The sequence below is a fragment of the Poeciliopsis prolifica genome, unplaced genomic scaffold (genome assembly GCF_027474105.1).
Source record: "Poeciliopsis prolifica strain line A6 unplaced genomic scaffold, Auburn_PproV2 SCAFFOLD010, whole genome shotgun sequence".
NCBI classification, from domain to species: domain Eukaryota; kingdom Metazoa; phylum Chordata; class Actinopteri; order Cyprinodontiformes; family Poeciliidae; genus Poeciliopsis; species Poeciliopsis prolifica.
The window spans coordinates 5,145,676-5,166,246 of record NW_026562385.1 but is presented as its reverse complement, the minus strand read 5'-3'; the positions used below and the strand labels follow the sequence as shown (position 1 = coordinate 5,166,246).

General features: G+C 37.7%; 1 protein-coding gene across 1 annotated transcript in view; it reads right to left on the bottom strand.

The window, feature by feature from the left end:
* Positions 1–20,571, bottom strand: part of pitpnc1a (phosphatidylinositol transfer protein cytoplasmic 1a) — a 43,648-nt gene that overhangs the window by 3,094 nt on the left and 19,983 nt on the right. The window contains exons 2-7 of the mRNA XM_055035327.1: positions 9,986–10,134; positions 5,994–6,082; positions 4,830–4,837; positions 4,156–4,227; positions 2,046–2,141; positions 481–636 (exon numbers count right to left, since the gene is read on the bottom strand). Coding sequence (XP_054891302.1) covers positions 481–636; positions 2,046–2,141; positions 4,156–4,227; positions 4,830–4,837; positions 5,994–6,082; positions 9,986–10,134 — 570 coding nt within the window. The remainder of the gene's footprint in view (positions 1–480; positions 637–2,045; positions 2,142–4,155; positions 4,228–4,829; positions 4,838–5,993; positions 6,083–9,985; positions 10,135–20,571) is intronic.

Genomic DNA, 20,571 nt, shown 5'->3' with positions numbered 1-20,571 from the left:
ACTTAACCCTGAAGGTGAGAGTCTGAAAACATGCTGAAGTTGCTATTGCTTCTTTTCCTCCACAGGAGTAAATGATTAATATGAGTCACTCTGAGCGCTGCCCTGTGTGTAATAGCCCTGATCGTGTGTGCCTATGTGTGTCAAAGAGAGCCTTAGGCAAGGGCCAAATAGGAAGCAGTCTGACCCAAGGACAAATGCTGCTAAGAGCTGGGAGAAATGCCTCTGGGAAATAGCAGATATTAGGATTAAATGTTGCTGGGAGGTCCAGCAGTGTGGGGTGACCAGGGCAGACACTGAAATAGAGTGATAAGAAAACAGCAGATTTTGTTAACTACCATGTGTTATATGTTTCCACAACAGAAAATTGAAGGCCTCGGGCACTGATGGTGATCTGCGAGGGTCAAAAAGTCCGAAAAAAAAAATGAGTGAGGTTGAAAAAAAAAAAAACAGAATCCAATACAGGTCGTTTTCCACACTGACCTTGTGCACAAACTGCTCCACGCGTGTTTGCAGTCCCCACACTTCAAACCTCACTGTAACCAGTTTGTACGAGCACATGATGGGGTCCTGGGTGTCGATCCATCCTTCCTGCAGATTGCCTCTGTCTGTCTTCTTTGACTTAAACTGTCGAAGGTCCTGCAAAAGAACGAGGCAGCTGACGTAGAGAAAAACGAACCTTTCTCAAGTTATTGTCATTTCTCAAAAGAAGTAGCACAAATTGGTGGTTGACAGTGTTTATCTATTTCAGGCGCTCCCTTCCCCCCTACAGGACAGGAACACCTGCATTCATTACAGGAATCATACAGAGAACAGCCAAGATTCACAGACGGAATCCTTCATCACAAGCTTTATGCACATTAATCACTCCCCCCTGTGGACTAATTATGTTGTGGCGCTCATTTGTCTTGAGGGTTACGTGTTTGACTGAGACAGAATGTGTGCGGGTGGGAGACAAAACTTTTTGTCCCTGCAGGGAGTTCCATAGTAGAGGAGGTGGATGAAGCCTGTTGCATTTCTCTTTGCATAAAATGTGTCATCAGATTCACTGAAGAAAAACTGAAGAATGTTAAGTAAGAATAGAAAATGCCAGTAAATACTTGGTCTGTATGGAAGAAAAAAACTAACAGTTCTTTTTTGCAATAATGATGCTTGGTTCCTTAAAGGGGGAGAATTAGGTACACGATCCATTTTATAGCACAATCATGTTAGCAATGACAACTTAAAATAATTTTGACTTCATAATTTAGCACTTTAAAATTGGGTTTGTGTCTCTTTAAGAAACTACTGCTCTTTCCAAGAGTCTGCCTTTGTGAACTGATTACATCACTCTTCTATTAATCCTCTAACAACGTTTTTATCAGTGCACCACTGAGAAGTATTTGTATAAAGAGCTCTGCATAAGTGCTGTTCCACCAGGTGTTTGCTAATTGCTGCTGGCTAGTCTGAAGGAGCTGAGTCAGGGGAGACCCTGAAGTGCTTTTTTTTTTTTTTTTTTTTTCTTTAATTAGCAATAAAGATTCTGTGTTTGTCATGAGAAAGAATCAAACACATTATTTATTTTTAAATCTGTGTTTGAATCAAATATTTACATGCAACTTCAGATGTCTACATTTACCTGCGGACATAACCTCTGAGCTAGTCTTAGCTTCCAAATGTAAAAGCAGAATTGCACATATCCCAGTGGGAGGTGTGTGGTGAAGGTGTCAATACTAAAACACCACTGCTGCAGGGTCATGACTCCATATGGTTATTAATAACTCCTATTATAATTGTCACACCGCAGTAGGTTGGCCAGCACTTGTGCAAGCAAATGTCAAATTACTGCAGTTAATACACCTCCCCCCATCTGTATACTTTTATTTGTGTTTCTTCCATCATTCAGATGAGGCAGAGGACCATCTGGTGATCAAAATAAGTGAATAATAAAAGTCTCTTATCCCTCCACTACATTTCTAGTCTACTCTGAATCCCTTGTTCTTTCTTCACCCCCTTTTTAAAAAAAACATAGATTCACGTCTTTAATTCTGGAACCTCTCTTTCCTCACCTCTGATTCTTTGTAGTGGCGCTCAGGGATCTCATCATGGGCAATGTCCACAAAACACACTTCTGTTTCCTCCTCTCTGGGCTCACTTCCAAAGATCTGAGGGACAGCAAAACACACACCTTTGTTGTTAGCAGTTGAAGCAAAGCATGAGGCTGTGTTGATTGTGTCATGTGACCGGTTTTTCTTAGACAAGATTCTAAATAAGATGCGCATTGAACCGTCTGTTCAGTGACTTCCTCTTAGTAATTAACACAAGAATGATTATGTTGTCTTATCTGAACATCTTCATACTTTAGTGTTACTAAGCCATGAATAAACTCCCTCTTGTCTCATATATCTGTGCAACAAAAAGGGGAAAAATATGGAAAAGATGAATGGATAGATTACTGAAAACGATGATGGTGACTGAAAAAGAAAGAAGAGAAGCAAGAGGACAAACGGTGGAAGCAGTGAGGCGTTAAGTCTGGAGCGTAAGGAGAAAGCCCCTCCACTGAACAAGTCTACTGCCCCATTTGCTCTAGTCAGCTTCAAATGTGAAATAATGACCATCTGTGAAACCAGCAGAATTTGGGTGCACCTCTCATCACGTGCCACCGAGGGGAGCTGCAGACATTTGCTTTTTCCTTAAGCATAGATCGAGGCAATATTGTATAACTCGGACTTGTTCTTTTTACCAATCAAAGCATCAAGTGGCTTTGAAGGACAGGCACAAACAAAGAAGGATGCATTCAGATGTGATAAAAAGCTTTACAAACTGACATGCGAGGACACAGTTTCATGTTGTAGAAGACATGAAACATGTCTTCCTTAAAGAAGTTCTTCAAAATTCTTGTCTATGTGCTTTTTCTTTGGCATTAAAAGTTTAAAATCTATGTTTTTAACAGACTTTAAAAAAATATCAGCTGTTGTATTTGGAGATATAATTAGATATTTATTATTGATTAACACAATATAGAAAAAAATGTAAGTAATATAACCATGTAACCATGAAGATAAAAAAGTTCAGGAATAAATTCAGACACTCTTCATTTATTTATACCTAAAATGCCTAAAATCCCACACAGATGTGCCATGTCACTTGAGTATTGTCATTGCTGCTCAACATTTTGCGTTTAAACATCTGCTTAAACCTAAAACATTTATCTTTGTGCACTCCTGACAGTTGATGTGAAAATGACCACAAGGATATCTATTGAGCCTCTTCATTTTGAAGCCTTCAGAGGGAAGACGACGGCATTTGACGTCTCAACAGAATTTAAAATCAGATTCAGGTGCTCAACTGTACGGGAAATAACCAACAAGTGGAAGATATCACTCACAACTGACAGCAGTGTAGATCTGGGGGTTCAAGAAAATTCACTCTAGAAGCAGACTCTAAGATGCAAAATGAAATCTCCAAAAACATTACAATGTCATCATGGGACCTATCAAACTTCCGCCACCATTGATATTAAAGTTGATGTCTCTATAGTCATAAACAGATAAGATATTTTCACTTTAGTGAAAATAGGGGACCAAGGAGGAATTTTTTTAGGTTCTAATAAAACCAGAAAGGTTCAGGGTGAAGTTTTGAAGCGATAATGCAGACAAATAATTGGAATTTTGGATTAATGTTTTACAGATAAATTAGTGTAGAATTTAAATATTTACTAGCTGTTAGGGGGCAGGATATCCTAATGGTTTCCTTATCAATGAAATGCATACTTATTGATTGTTTTGTTGAATGAATTGAACAAAGTTAAGGCTTGTTGTTCACATGCAACAAATGAAGGTTGTGTAAAACATTGATGTGTGGCAAATCATTACAAAAGTACTGAACATATTGTACTGTCTGAAACTCTTGCTGGAATATAAATGGAGCAGACATTGTCTCCTTTCTCTTTACATCTCACAGTCACAATGATTCAGTAATCCTCAGACAAAAGCAATTCATTTAATTTGATGGCGAGGTCTTGAAGCATGAAGGTGGGGAAGAAGGAGTCTGATAAAATGATGAAGCAATAAAACAGACAACAGAGGAATAGAAACTGCGCCAATCTAAACCCAATTGAAAAATCGAGATGCGCGCACGGTTCTTTGCGAAGTGCCTGAGATATTGAGCTGTACTTACATTATCATTGTTTCCTTTGTTGTCCTCATATTTGCTCTCTATGTGGATGGAAAACTTGGGCAGGAAGGAGCACTGGAGGGAGCAGAAAACAAAAAGTCTCAGATGGTAAGACATTGTTTTGCGCCATGATGTATTTTATCAGAAAATAAGTAATTAATCTTTTTTGGACATAATCACATAAAACACAATGATCTGGGACTTTAGATATCTATGTCTGAGACACAGATATCCTCTACAAAATATTGCCAAACTTTAATTGGACAGCATTTAAATTTGAATTGGTTGTTTGGGAAGGCCAGAAAAATTATCCTCTGCCACAACAAATCTAAAAATGTTTGTCGAACTCCACGGCAGTCATTTACATTGAATATACCTAGTTGTGTGTTTAATATGATACAGCAATTGTGTAATTTAAGAACTTATTTAATTAAATATCATTTAAAAACTTTCTGATCTGCCATTCTGTATTAAGCATCAATGTGAGAAGAAGAAGAAGAAATTGTAAATATAGATAATGGAACAAAAAAGTGAATTAAAAAAAAGTATCACATATAGCATGTTCTAAAACATGTTTTGGTTCGCTCTCTTTCAACTTACATGTCAGATGTAAGATCAAAGTGCCTTGGATCATAATGTGTGTTTGTGTACACTGTGCAGAAAGTGAAAATACTCACAGTGTACTCTGACCAGAGGCCATCAGTGTAATGGACAGGAATAAGAGGTGAGAAGAAAGAAAGAGATGGGTGAAAGAGAACAAAGAAGTGAAACCGCATGTACCATTAGGCCTCAGAAATAACATTTTAGTCTCAGTAAAAGCATGCATGGTATGGAGAGCTCTTATGTATCTAACACCTCTATTGTTACAGTTTCTAGCATGGTTTTCCTTATTTTGTAAGTGTAACACAACTGTCATGTACAGTTTCTGCAAGAAATTACATATTATACTGAAAAGTTAATTTCAGCTTCTCCCTTTCTTGCCAATCAAAACTCAACTCCAGTAACAAAGTTCATTACGTGGGCCAGTATAACTCTTCTCAACCATCAATTTGGCATAATCTGATAATGTGCATATTACGCCCCTATCAGGCTCAACAGTACAAAAACCTATTGAACATCTTCACAAAAAAATATTTGTCTTCTCAAGAATTGCCGTGTCATTATCAGGCAAAATATACATTTCAACATCATAAAAATGTTAACATTTTCTGCTTGATGTCAAAATCTTGCACGGTCTCACTCCACCATCAATAATCCAATGTACTAGATTAAGAAGAAAAGGTGATTCTGTAACTGACCACCAGCAGAGACAGAAAGTTTGTCTGTATTCAAGAAAATCTTCAAAGCATTGTTAAACATTGTCGTTTACTTATCATCAGTAGTTATATAACTATGACAATGTGTTTTGCACATCTTCGCTTCCAGTGCTTGTAACATTGACAGGGACAATGAACTTAACATTGGGCAATTTATAGTAGTAGTATCATTAATGCACATATGAGTTACTAAATGTTTATAATGATTTCATGTGAACTTTCATGAATAACATTAAACTAGCGAGAAGTAGTTATGAATGCAAATTAGCTAAAGACTACAATTTGATCCGTTATTATGTAAATATTCATGCATGTGTGCTGCCTATGTCATATTAAAATATAGAAAAGAGCCATGAATAACTCAAGTTTTGATGTTTTATGCATTTAAAAGAGGGGATTTAAATGCCAAACAGTTTCTGTGTCATTTCAAACTGGCTGTCATTTCTGATTATGTAACTTTGACACAATAAGGGTTGGAAAAATGTCCAAAGATGAAAGAGGAGGGATTTTCAGTGACATGATTACCTGTGATGGTGTATGGGTAGTAGTTCCAGGCCTTTTCTGTGACATAGAAAATTTTAGGAACCACTGCCCTGGCCCAGCTGGGCAGCTTGCTAAAACACATGGAAAGAAAAGAGTTTAGGCTGGCAAGCTGAGAAAAAAAAATTGGTGAGAAAAGTAACTTAGAATGAAATTAGTCTTCACTTCAAGTTTCTCAACTCTTTTCTTTTGGTCAATCAACCATAACTAGCAATAAGAAACATCCTGCTGCATGGAGCCACAGTGGGGACCATACAATGAGGGCATAATGGCCCCGGGGAAAGCTGATCACAGAGATTACACCCAGCATCCCTGCTGGAGACTTTCACTGCACTCGCACTGAGATAGATATAGAGAGAGGCATGGAGGGTTAATAAGAAGAAAAATACAGAGGAGCAGCCATTTCTCTTCGAAAACGGATTCTATAAATGACAAAGAGGAGAAAGGACAGGCCACAGATTTGGGAAACGGGATAAATTATTGTTGAATAAAAAAGAAATGACTGAAATTTAAAACTTTGATACGTTTAGCATCACAACAGTCATCACAGTTTAACAAAGACATGAAGGAAAGTAAAAGAGCAGAAAGTTAAGCTCAGATTACATTTGTCCTGAACATCAATATTCATTGTCGGACGCATCCATTTGATTAACAAGACCAGGTTTCACTTATTGTAATATTAAGGTTGATTACTATAGCACTTACTACCGGTACATACATCACTCATGTAACACAGTCTCTTATGAAAGTATTCATATCCCTTAAATATTTTCAGACTTCCTTATTGCATTTTATACAAACCAAAAGTAGTGCTTAATTGTGAAGCGCAAGAAAATAAATACATTATCATTTTTGCACTTAGAAAACTGAAAAGTAAAACACACTAGGTTTCTCTGTATATTGTCTATTCTTCTTTGTAAAATAAGCCGAGCTCCGTCACACTGGATGGACAGCATCTGTGTACATGAGTTTTTACATCTCATAAAACATCCCTTGGCTTTAGTTTTGGATTTTAAGGTTGTCTAGAACATGAACATGTTCTGGTGGAGTAAACGTTTTGCATGTAGGTCAAAAAGTAGCCAAAGGTTTGATCTCATTTGACCAGAGGATTTTCTATTCACACCCAAGCTTCTTGTGGTAAACTTTGAATGGGGACTTGTGAATAAGAGCAGATTTTTGAAATATATAACCAGCAGTTACAAAACACTACTAATAATATAATTTCAAAATAAACACATTACAGTGTTTGGTTTTCTAAATGTGACCGAATTTGGGAACTCTCGAGGGGAAAAAAAGGCTTTTACAAGAAACCGTGTGTGCTAAGATAACCAGGATTTTATGAGACCATTGAGGCCACAGAGACGTAAGACTGGTGGTTTCCTCTGGCTCCTCTTCTCTGTCATACAGCCAGGGTGTACTATACAAACATAGCAGGCCGGTCTCATGTCCCGTGTCTTCACACTGCTTTATTTACAAGTGCCGCACACGTACATTCACTTGCACAGACTGCATCTACAACACAGTAACAGGTGGTTTGTGGGTGGAGAGAGGCCTTCTTGGTGTCCGACGGCGAGTGCTCAAATTATCCATCACTTACGTTGACCTCATCTCCCCACACAGAGACGAGAAGACTTACTGCATACTCACACCAACATGTAGTCTTCTTCTCTTCTAGGACTGTGAATGACAGTTCATTTGTCCCTGAGGCACACTCACTTGTCGTTTATAACCACTTCACTTGTCTCATGGCATTGCTCCTCTCTTTCCGCCATTGTCCTCTGGGAGTGACTGGAATCAGGTGTTTGTTTAACAGACTGTCCTCACCTTGAATTTTTATTTTTATTTTATTTTTTATCAGCACTAAAACAAATGGAGAAAATTTTGCAAAAGTGCAAAACCATAAGTCCAGAATGAAGCTAAAAGTAAATTTCTTATATTAAGGCAAGTGTAAGCTATCAAAAGCCTTAGGTTATATCATTTGTCATTATTTATAACTCAATAAGAAGAAATTACAGTTAACCTTTAAACCCCTTTTTTACTGGCGTCATAAAACAATTTCTCTCTCATAAATTCCCAAGGAAATTAAAATTATGTATAATATTTTATATTCATTTTTCAAAGAAGCAAAAGCAAACAGAGCGAAGGAAACATGAATTATTCAAATTCCTGTTGTTGCACCAGTAGCGCAAGAAAGAGGAATAAAAAATGCCCAGAACTACAAATAAATGTCACCATAGACTGTCAGCCACTTGCACCATTTGGCTCTAAAATACACCATAATTTGGTGTGAAGATGACACTTACAGATAACACCATCGCTGTCTGTGGATACACTAAAATATTGGTTGTGAAAAGGAATTGAGGTCTGGAGGGCTGAAAGCTGAGGAATGATTCAGGATTATAATGCCCCAAAGCAAACTTTCAAAATCGCATTAAAGTTTTTTTTAGAGAAAATAAAACACAACATGTACTGATATAGATTTTATGAAAGGTCTTAAAACCTTGTGTTGTTTGAAAGCAACACAATATATGAATCTGAAAAAAATTTAAATGTCCTGTTAATTAAAAAACAGAGGCTCTGATCTAACCTGGATGTGGGCTTCAGGTCAATTTAATATTCTTGATGCAGCAGCTTTGTCTTTAGAATATTTATTGTGAATACATTCGATGCCCATTTAGCGGTTAAAAATGCGCTCTGAGAGAGAGCGGAAACAACTCAGTGGCTAAAATTACTTTGACCTCATTGTGCAATTTACAGTATGTTGATTGTCAGCGTTCTCAGCAGGATTAAACTGCCACCCAGGTCCTACCTCGGTTCAGTGCTCAACATCTAAATCATCCCCACTACAAAGCAGCACAGCTGGGCTTGACTTGCTACTTTATGATGGGAATCAGTCGTTTCAAATTACATTACCATGACTGATAGATTTAAGGTTTAGTGTTGGGATTTAGTGTCTTCTCTGAATGGGCAGCAGTAAGGTTGCACTATGTAACGGGTCAAAAGTTGAACAAAATAGTGCCTGACTTATTAAAACACAGAACCAACTGCATTTGAAAAACGTCTTTGATAAACCCAAGCCCCTTTCATCTGTTTGAGTTCTCTGCCAGCTCATCCATTTACTTCTATATCTTTAACTTCATGGCTGGGAAAATGAAATCAGAGAGTTTACTTTCAGCGAGATTCTTCCCATCAGTCTTCTCGATAAAAGTCTAAGTGTTCATATTTCTTATGTAGAACAAATCCTACACTTTCTAGCTCTGTTTATGAGAGAAAAGAAAAGAAAAAACGAATAAAAAAGTCTTTGAAGCCAGCGATAAAGTCTGATTTTCAAAGTCAATTCATAAATTAGAATGAAATTACACACAGCAGCCAATTCAGTTAGAGACAATCAGATTCTCAATTTCATGCTTATCAAATTTGTCAGAGGGTCAAACACTTCAGCGGAAAAATATGCAGAAGAATGATGAATAAAAGATATCGGATTACATTTTTGCTTTGTTCATTACTGAAACATGACTAGAATGCTTAGTCCAACACGTAAAGCCGATATGTAGCACCAAATTTATACTATTTGGTGCTTGTATAAATTAGTTCTATAATAAAATAAAATAATTTAAACTCTGCAATATTCCTCAAATATATATTCCCAGCTAGCTGTTAGGAATTTCTTATTTCTGTTGAGGATAATGTTTTCTTTTTTGTTGCTGCCATATAAAGTCCTGCATGTAATTTGTTCTACAAAATAGTTTACTGTAAGTAATTTATTCCAACAAGCTCAAACATGATTCCAGTGTGGAAAAAAAAGAAAAACTAAAATATCTGTACAGTGTGTGCATCTGAAAGTTAATAATTGATTCATTTACAACAACACAAGTATGTCCCTAAATGCACTATAAACAAAAAACAGCAACTGAAAAGAAAAAAACACAAATTATTTTATAGTTGCATTTTGACATGACTGCAGGAATAATACTCACTTATTGAGGTAGATCCGTTTTTCTGTAAACTGGCCTGATCCGTGCTCTGGATCCTCATAGGGCTCGTTCTGCACCACTTCCACCCCTTCTCCACGTTCACTCTGTTCATGGCTGTGTTTGCTGATCATGTACAGCTGGCCGATACGGTACTGAACGACGAGAGAGAGAGCAGACGAGCTTGCTGTTAAATTGTTGAATTTAATAAAAATAATCAGACATTTATGTTGGTCAATCTGAACAGTCAGTGCTTGTACTGGAGCAAACGCAGGCCATGCATCTGGCTAACGAAGTGAGAATAAAGCTAAAATGATTCAAGAGAAAACAACATTTTTACTGCTTGTATTCTTTACTGCAGCAGAAGGATTATCATAATTAAGAAAAGGTTGAGGCTGCCTGCACCATAGTGACAATCCCGATCAAAGAGGACAACAACAAAAACAGAAGCAACAGTTTCAATGACCCTCTCCTACGGCCTCCCCGTGATAAATCAGTCAACGCCCACAATCCTTCACTCAGTTCTGACTGACACACTTGGCTCCGTCACAATGTCACTTTGAGCTGCTTTGACAGGCGGGACTTGGGTGTCAAATGGCAAGTATTTTCCATACATACAAAGAACGACAGACAGCGGAGAAGGGATGCTCCATGACAGAGATTTCCAACTGCTTGTGGGCCTATTTCCGTGCCTAGGAAACAGATACAGCCCAGTGATTTATGTTGCTGTGCTGAAATGCTAAGGGGTCATGTAGGACTCAGCTGACACACACACTCAACCATGTGTGACCCAACTAAGCATAGCTGTGTTAAGCTAGTGGAAAAAGAAAAAAAAAAAAAGACAAGGACTCTGTCCATCCACCTACAAAGTCCCAGGAATGGACAGCACAGAAATATGATAGTGTAGTGGAATAGAGCAGAGCTCCTTTAAACTGGGCAACACGCTTAAAGTGTAACTTGTTGTGCAATGCCAGTGTTTTTCCGTCTGGTGACCATGAGAGGAAACTAATGAGGTGTGATAAAGAAGTCCCAGCAGGGATGTTGATGGCGGTGTTTCCGACTGGACAGCTGTTGGAGTCTGGCAGAAATGTGACTGTCACGACAACACTGTCACCAGTCAGGTTTAATGGAGGAGGGAACTCATTACTGGTTGATCAATCAGGAATTTATTTAACCAAAAAGAACGAATGTTTATGTGGTGCTCCACAAAAATAAACACATAAATATCTTTTATACACATGTGAAGGAAAATAGTGGAGGGATTTGTTATCTTCCTAATAAATACCATAAAGCGCCATAAAATAACCAAGCACTACTCCAAGTAAAGAGAAAGACTCTCACTAAAACTGGATTGATTTCTATGATTTTTTGGTCCGTAAAACACCTAACATAGCTCTCGGTTCTTGAGATATATGTTTACTAATAATTCGTCATGACAGACTAAATGACAACATTGTTTTGCAAATATTTCTTGCAGGAATGGCGCCCTACTATTTCAATGATGTGCTAGCATAAAATATTAAGAAATGTACTATTACTCCCATGAGTTTGATTACTTTTATTTATTTACTATATTAATAAAAAAGAAAAGACATCTACATGTGTAGATTATATGTACAGAATGATTATTGATATTGATAAAACCCAGGTGTATTGATAATCAGGTCTGTTTTACACTGGCCAGGTTCCCTGTTCCAGATCGTGGATTCTGTTCTGATTCCGTCCATTGCCAAGTGGACCAGACTGTGGAGCTGATCATACATCGAAACAAGAGAAACGTCACATCCCTTCCAGTCTGGTAGGAGGTATTCAAGCCCAAAGCCACACTTTCATTCTCACTCTGGACTGGACTGAATTGGATACTTTTCCAACATCCCTCTCACCTCCATCAAGGAGCTGAACTGTCAAATGTTGCCTTAGAGAAAGGAAAAAAAAAAACATTTTTGGGATTTTATGGGCCATTTGAAGTACTTGTCTATATATATTGTTGTAAATATAATTTAATACACGTCACTAATTTTGCACTACTTGGTTATCTGTGAGTTTTTACAAATGACAACTTCCTCCAGGAGTTGAACCAAGAATTTTGTGATCTGATCTCGTTATTAACTCACTTAATATCCATATAAGTTTCACAAGGGAAACTATTTTTCACTACACATGTAAACAAGTGGTAGCAAACCTGTTCAGGGCACAGCTGACGAAGAAAATACGTTTTATCTTCTAGTTCTGTTTTACTGCTATCCTGGCCAAGCGTCCATAAAGCCCATATCAGAAACCACCCCTGAATAGATTAAATACTAAAGGCACAAAAAAAAAAGGAAAAAATACTTTATCAAGACTGAGTAAAGCGATTGTTATGCATCAAAGATTTTGTGGCGCTCAGCACATACGGTCTTGCCATTTGCCTTTTGCTGCTGCTTGATTTTAAAAAGTTCTGGGTCAGGAGGGTAACAAAAACATCAGTCTCAAGCATGCAGGACCTATCCCCTGCTGTTTTATGACTCTGCACAGGTATCCCTGTGTGAGGCCAGATGACCAACCTTATTATCAAACTACTCAAAGAATGGTGAGGAGCACATTATAAAATCTGCCACTATGTGGAAAAACATGATTTAGATGCTTCACAGCAAGAAGATTTCCTCTTTAAATCTGTGCTTTACAAGCAAATATGTGGATTCAAAGCAAACTACAGCAAAGCCAGTGCATTCTTTTGTCCACACTTTTTAATCCACTTTGGTAGCGAGCAACAGACAAGTGAAAAAACTGGGAGATACACTTCTTAAGTGACATCAGCTTGCATAGAGAGTGCACATAAATCTCCACACTGGATGGAAATCACAGAGGCAAAGTGGCCACTCGGGAGGACCACTAAGCAGTGCCCTGATCAATCTGATGGCAAACCGGAGAGAATTAACATGAAGCACCATCCTCTTTCTGTCGCCCTTCATTAATTCAGGTTTTTGGACATTTTGTATAAACAGGCCAGCTACTGTGCCAATCTCCCTACCTGCCATTGTACTTTGGCTCTGTCTGTTGTTTACCTAAAAGCTGCAGCTGATGAATGAGAAACACTTTTCATTGTTGTCTGTGGAAATCTCCATCAAATGACAAAATAGGAGAAGCGGCCTTGACTCAAGACAAAGTGGCCATGAATAATCGGTTATTATTTTTCTTTCTCTCTGTCGGACAACAGAGCTGTTGGGTAGGTTCACGGGCTGACGAGATGAAAATATATATTGTTTTTCTATGTTGTTACATCATTTTTTCTCTTTTTCTCCTCTTTCATGTTCAATTTGTGCTCTGAGCTCACCATGTTTGGTCTGTTACAGCAATTCAGTCACTCGATTTTCTTCACAGCATGAATTAATTAAAACTGTGGTAGGGAATTGTGCCAATTCTCACATACCTTCCTGGTGCAAGTACATCAACTGAAGGACCATGTAAATGAATGAAACCAAAAGGAGGAATCAAATACAGTCAAAATCATGATTGACTTTTGTCTTTCGTTTCCATGTTGCCTTATGTCTTCGAACTGAAAGACAAACGTGTTATCTTAACCTGTTTGATTTTGCATGATGACTCTTTTTATTTTTCACACCACATTGAAAGAACATCATCAGTTCAACTAAAATTTATTTCAAAAGCAAGCTACGGAAAAAAGATGCAGTGAAATTAAGTAAAGCATTCAACAAATGGGAATCTCTGGAAGCAAAGTAAAGCAAAAAGACAGCAGATTACATTCAGGAATCCTGCTTCTAAAATAAAATTCATGCAAGTTGGTGAATGTGTTTTTCATGATGCGACACCAAGTGCATGCTTCAGAGAAAAATATCACAGATCATGTAAAAACCCAAACTCTGCGTGTCTCTCTGCCTTTCTGTCTCCTTTTCGAACACAGCAGCTGGTGCTGGGAAACTGGTAAATGTGCTTCAGCCAAGAGATTTGTTACTGTGAGAAGATAACCAGAATCCTGGGGACACACACACTTACAGCAACGAACGCGAGACAATAGTGGGCCCAGTGATAAGATGTAATTAAAATTTATGCATGGACAGAATAATTACAGTCCTCAGATCTAAGCATTGTGTGGATAAATGAGCGTGCTCATGTTGAGATGCGTTTAGACGTTGAGCTTCGTTACAATTCATCTTACATTCGCTAGAGAGTAAAATCTACAGAGGGAATTAAACATGTTGTAGGCAACTTACAGGACTCACAAAAATAAATTTGAATTTTTTGGGGGGACTATTTTATTGTAAAAATGAACTCCCACCCCCAAAAACATTTTAATACAGTAACACGGCATTGCTAAAGAAATTAATGCAATATGTTGGGAAATTATTTTCATCACAATCCCATGTGACACAATCATTGGTACCCATAGTACCAACAGTATTATCAGGGCCGTAGAAATTACATGTCTTTATTTTGCATTGTCTGAAAAGTCAGCAGAAAAATGCTGGTGACATGACCTTACATAATACTGCATTCCCAGGCCGACTGGATATTTGTTAGCGATTAAAGTTCATCCAAATTGTTTGCTGAAGATCTTGCTGTGAACTTTGACCTGAACTTCCTTCTTCTCCCCTCCCATATTTACTCCTGCTCTGCATCCGTGCTGCCTCCTTCTAGACTCATCTGGGATGTAGGCTTTAGATGAGATATTATTTGAGATTTTGAAATGTTACGGTTATTATTGTGGTTTGGCATAACAAATGTCCAAATCGGCAACAATCCTTCCAAATTCAGAAATTACTGAATTTGAAATTACTCAGCCAGAGTTAAAAACAGGAAGCTTTTTAAAAAAGAAATCTGAATGAAAGTAACAAACATACTCCAAGAAATTATTTTAAGTGATGCAGTTATAGAATTTCTATGAAAACTTTTTCATTTGCACAGATACACAAATATATTTTGAAAAAGAAAACTGAACAAAAGGAATTGATATTACTTTATTACCTTGCGGCCAACAGCAAAGCAGAGAAGTTCCTATAGTTTTAAAATAGTATTTATGTTTTAATTGATTCAGAATAGAATACATCCTGACCTCAAGATTCACCTCAATTTAGAACCAGACACCAGAGATATAATGTGTGATGGGAAGCCTGCAGAGCTCATTAAGACAGATTTAGCTCTCTGGCAGATGCTGGTACTTCTCAAGCATCTGTCACACAAACAGTGTGCAAAGACTCAGCTATCATCCTACAATAAACCAGAGTTGAACAGAATGTCAACATGGAAAAAAATAAAAAAAAAAATCATTAGGAAGTAGAAACATCAGCCGGTGACACTTTAGCAACTTCCTTTCAAATAGTGACAGGAACATACACACTCAGAAACATTTAATTAACTCATAAACTGAGGCAAGGCTCCCTCACTCTGGAGCTTCTAAACCCTTGAACCTCTAATATTGGGTTTTCGCCCCACAACGAATAAAGTACAAGAATACACACACATTTTACTCTTTTGCTGCTTCAGCAGAAACGTGGGAATGGTGCTGAGGGCAAACGGCCCACACAAACTGTATTTCACTCCATGCTTGCTGAAGCAGCATAAAGTCAAGGTGAGCGTTAATTCCCTGAGAAGCTTTGATAAATTCACTCGCTGCGGAAGGTGACCAAGGGATTGTGACAGGATGCAGAGGATGACAGCTGGTGCAAGGCAGCAATATGGTGCAGTAGCTCAACACAAATGGATTATGTGTAATACAGGTCGACGGGCTGACTTGCAATGTTCACAGCGTCGCTTAAGAACACTTGTTAACGTTGTCTTAAGAAAACTATTTAGGTTTATGTGATTTGGAGGTTTATGCTGGCTTCAAGTTTCCTCATACCCCCAGAAACGTTGTATTTTATTTTATAGACCAACACAAAGTAAGAAGTAAGTATCATCCAGTGGAAAATGCTTTGCTTCTGAAAGCAGATGATTGTGAGTTAATGATGGAGAAATAGATGAGAAGCTTAATGTATAGGGAAATAACTGTGTACCACCTCTACAAAGGTTCCCCTTTCAACAAGACAAAGTGTGTAAAAAAGCATGAAAAGCTGCAATGAAATGGTTTTGATCAAAGCATTCAGATGTGGTTAAAGTACAGACATGAACCTGTGCCAAGATGAGAACATTTAATTTCCCAGTAACTCTTCATCCAATCTAACTGAGCTTGAGCTATTTTGTAAAGAACATACCTGTGTAATTTCCTCCAACTTCAATGTTGTGCTCTATTTTGGGCTAGAATTTCACACCACATCCAAATGATATGATGAAATGATGCTTCATTTACATTTCAAGACTGAGTCATGTGTGCCCTACACTCTTTTACTGTGAAAATGTTGCTGCTACAAAGATTTTTTTTCCGTATTTTATTTGGTAGTAATCTTACAGGGTAGAACATCATTGGAATTATAAATGATCAACGTTCAGAAATGAAAGCAAAAGCAAAGTAGACAACCTTTTTCCAACATCCTGCTGTGGCGTATCTTGTGTTGCAGGTGTGAGAAGGCCTCCTCCAGTCATGCCTTCCGCTCTACTCACATTTTATTCCCATGCCCTCCAATTCTGGATCTCTGCAGCATCTGGGGTCACTGAATTAGAGCTTATATAAAGCCACGATCACTCACTACACATCACCTCTGTGTGCATCATCTTTACTTCCTGCCTGCCGGCATGCTGAGGGGCCAAAGGGAGTGCCGTGTTTATGCATTCGTAAAAAGAAGATGAGAAAATCAAGGGGCGACATAGACATAGAGATTTAGTTTTAGTTTAGTTCCTCAAAAATGAGGGAAGTGTTTTTAAAAAGAAGATGTTCAGGAAACTGGCAGAGTGGTGGGACATTACATAACAGGACTTGATTGAAGACAGCTGCCCCTTACTAATGCTTCTCTTCTCATTTATTTTCAGCTTTTTCTCCAATGGCATTCACTTGTGGAGTCTTTCCCTTTTCAATTTTTCAATTTACATCCATCTGTGTTGATCTCAGATTAAGCAAAAAGTTTAAAGAATTATAATATAGACAATAGGGCTGCAACACTTACTGTTTCTGGTGTACTGATACTTTGTGCTCTGAATGCCAAAACGTAGCACAGTACAAAAATGTATTCAAACATTATTATTATTAGCTTAGTGAGTTTTTGCATTATTGATCAAAATCTTTATTTCTGCACATTTTTGTATTCTTCTCCTGACTGATACTGTTGTATAATCAGATTATTTTGATTCTGTGAAAGTTCTCTTAAAGTACAGTCATCAAGCATTATTGGGGTGAAGGTAAAGCTATGTTTTGAAAATAGATCCGATGGATTTCCCCTTACTTGACTTTTATCATAATGATATCTCTTCACATTCTTCTTCCAGGAACAGAACTGATTATCAATAGCAACATTGCATGACACTTCCGTGATGGAGAGAGATCAAATCTCAACATGTGACACTGTTTTCACTCGCTCCTAGCAGTTGAAAAACATGCCTACAACCAATATTTCTTGTCTATTTTTGTGCAAAACCACAATAATAAATTTTGCAAAGCTTGTACATTGATTGCATATTTGTGCTCACTGTCTTTTCAGGGAGCACCAACAAGCAGCACAAGAAGATTGGTGAATTTGCTAATAACTTTCTATTTTGAGAAGACAAAGAATACATCTGGTATATGAGAATGTACCAACGCCAAGTTGAGCTTAGCTCTGCGGGGAGGGAAACAATCAAAATCCTATAAGCCTTAGGGTTAACACATTCTTAACAAAACGAACAAGAGAAATTGGGTAAACCTGAATGAATGAAGAGTGCTAAGCAAGGCTAAAATAAATAGTGTTTTTTTTTCTTTTCTGGAAATGTTAGTGCACACACAAACAGAAATCACACTTTTAATAAGTGATAATGTTCATCAGCTGCAGCATTTCAGTTATTCAGCTGCATACAGGGATGTATCTAATTGCAGTGTTGTACAGGAAGAATCCTGATATGCCTGCAACATTTTTCACAGTGTCTGCATTGACATTTGATACACAACGGCAGCATTTCAAAAAAGATGAAGAAAAATGATTTACTTCTCATTTCAAACTCCGTCAAATATTGAGCCAAACACACAAAAACAATGTAGTGATAAATTATATACGGCTCTGTCTCAAATATATATTCAGCCATTGCTTTGGGTGGGAACCAGGTGAAATTTCTACCACAAACATTCAGCTGCTTCTCAAACCTCCCACTCTGTTACATAACCTGTTCACCCCCACTGCTGTTTCAGTCTGGAATATTTTGGAGTTCAATGTGCATCGTCTCATATTTTATGCATAAACAAAGCAAAGCAGACTTCTCTACACCCTCCCTCAGTCTGAGCAAAACAAAACAAAAAATTTTATTTTTTTTTTACTGTTTTTATGTTGTTTGAGGAGGTGCTGATGGATTTCAGCATTACGTAGCTTAACTTCTCAACCAAAATTGCTGAACCTTTACAAAATCACCTGTTTGGTTCAATGGGAAAACAGTAGGTACTTTAATCCTTGATGGATGGAAGGCTCTTTTGAAAGAGACAATGGTCTGTGAAATATTTACATGCAGTCATTCTGTCTAGAAAGTTACTGATCATGATAAAATTCTCTCATCTGGAAAACCCCGCTATCTTTTTTTTCTGTCTTTCCCAGAAACATTTTTTAGTGCTTAAACAAGAAGAGCATAAAAACAACAATACCAAGGGAAAATGCAGGCAGAATGGCAAACAATGCAGTTAGGAACACTTGTGAGTCAGCTTTACACATTATTTGCAGATTGAAACCTAATACCAGCTGTCAATTGCAAAACTAGTTTAACGTCTGTCTTGGATCGTTGTCCATTTAGGATCTGAACTATGTCATCGGACTGTTCTTTCAAAGTAAGGATGAGATTGTTGAGGCAATTCTTTTATATTCAGCGTACCTTGCAATGAACAAGTTCTGGAGGTAGTGAGTTATACCCTCAGCATGATGCTGCCATCACCAAGCATCATAGTTAGTACTGGGTTCTTAGGTGGGAAAGCCTAAACTGGACTCCCTCTCAATCCTTGTTAATGTTAAGAATTGAGGCTGTCATGTACCAGTGCCATTGGGACGTCTGATCTTCAACCAGCAAGCAAGGTGGGCACAATATCTTGCATAAGGACACAACAACAGAGCTAGGTGGGCACAATATCTTGCATAAGGACACAACAACAGAGCTAGGGGCTCGTACCGGCAACCGACTGACAAAGTCCTGCCACCATTGCTCCAACTTTAACAAGTAGAAGTTGGGGGATTCCTAAATGCTTTAACTTGGGGAGGAAAATAATATTGTGAATACAGGGTGGGTAGAAGAAACATGCAAAATATGGTTGCTGGTTATATTTAGTTAAAAGACTTTTATACGTTATCTGGATTAATGAAGAAACTTGGTGATACTGCTGTATTATGTGGAGACTTTTTTTTAACTTGTGTTATCATATGATCTTCAGCTTATTTTAGCTATGGGAACTCAGTAAACTGCAGCTTGCATGACTCAAGAAACTGGAACTTGGCTTGAAAACTCAGTTGTTATTATCTTTTGCTGGCCAGCAGGAAGTATCAGTTTACCTGTGTTGGCAATGAGGTTGTTGACAATCTAGCGCATGCCATGCCTTGCAAAAGTATTTCTATCCCTTGAACTTTTGCTGTACGAAAGCCAAACCTCAATGTATTTCATTGTATGGTGGAAACCTATACAAAGTACTATGCAATTCCAAAGTCTAAGGAAAATGATACATTGCCTTTTGCCTTCTAGTGCAGTTGGTTGCCTTTATAAGTCAAAATAAGGTTTCGGAGAAGTTTCTAAAAGGGTTGGGCAATAAAATCATACTCAAAGTGTTGTTCAATCTATTATCTAGAAATAGACATGTATAGCTAAATGACATACTGTATATGTCTTTCTAAAATGGCAGATCTCCCCATAAAAACATTAAAGGGCCATCATTTGACTCAAGCTAAGCAGAGAGACTCAACAGGATAAGTGTTAGTTGTGCTCTCCAAAGAGCTAAGTGAAATGCTCCCCAGAAAAGAAGAATAAAGAAGATGTATAAATTATTCACTTTTCTCTTATTCGGCAGCCCTGTCACTGCTCCTATGTTCACTGTTGTCAGCCTTCAGCAGGAGTGAAACTTCACAAGGCTTACTGATTTGGATAAAACCTCCCCTGTTTCTTTGTGTTTCTCAAAATAGTTGCCAAAGACAGAAGCAGACAAGATAAAAAAAACAGTTTACACTTTTAAGAATATTGTGCTCATGTATTGGCAGCCTTTCACAGTTAACATACCTCACAATGTTTCTTTTTAGAAAGAAAAAAGTTTTGACTTCACCTGTTATAGTTTTTCTTTGCTCATTGTATCCCTCTAGTTTGATATGAAAGCCTGTCAGGCCAACCTGCCTGTGTTTAGCATTTTAGTGATAGAGTTTATTGAATGAAAGCATCTCTCAGCTTTTACCCAGCATTGATGCAAGGTTCTGTCCTTAAAAATATGAACATATCAAACCCTCATTGTTCATCCAAGTTTAATCACTACACAAGAGTTTAGTTAGCCTCGGTTCTAGGAACTAAATAAAGTGATGAAT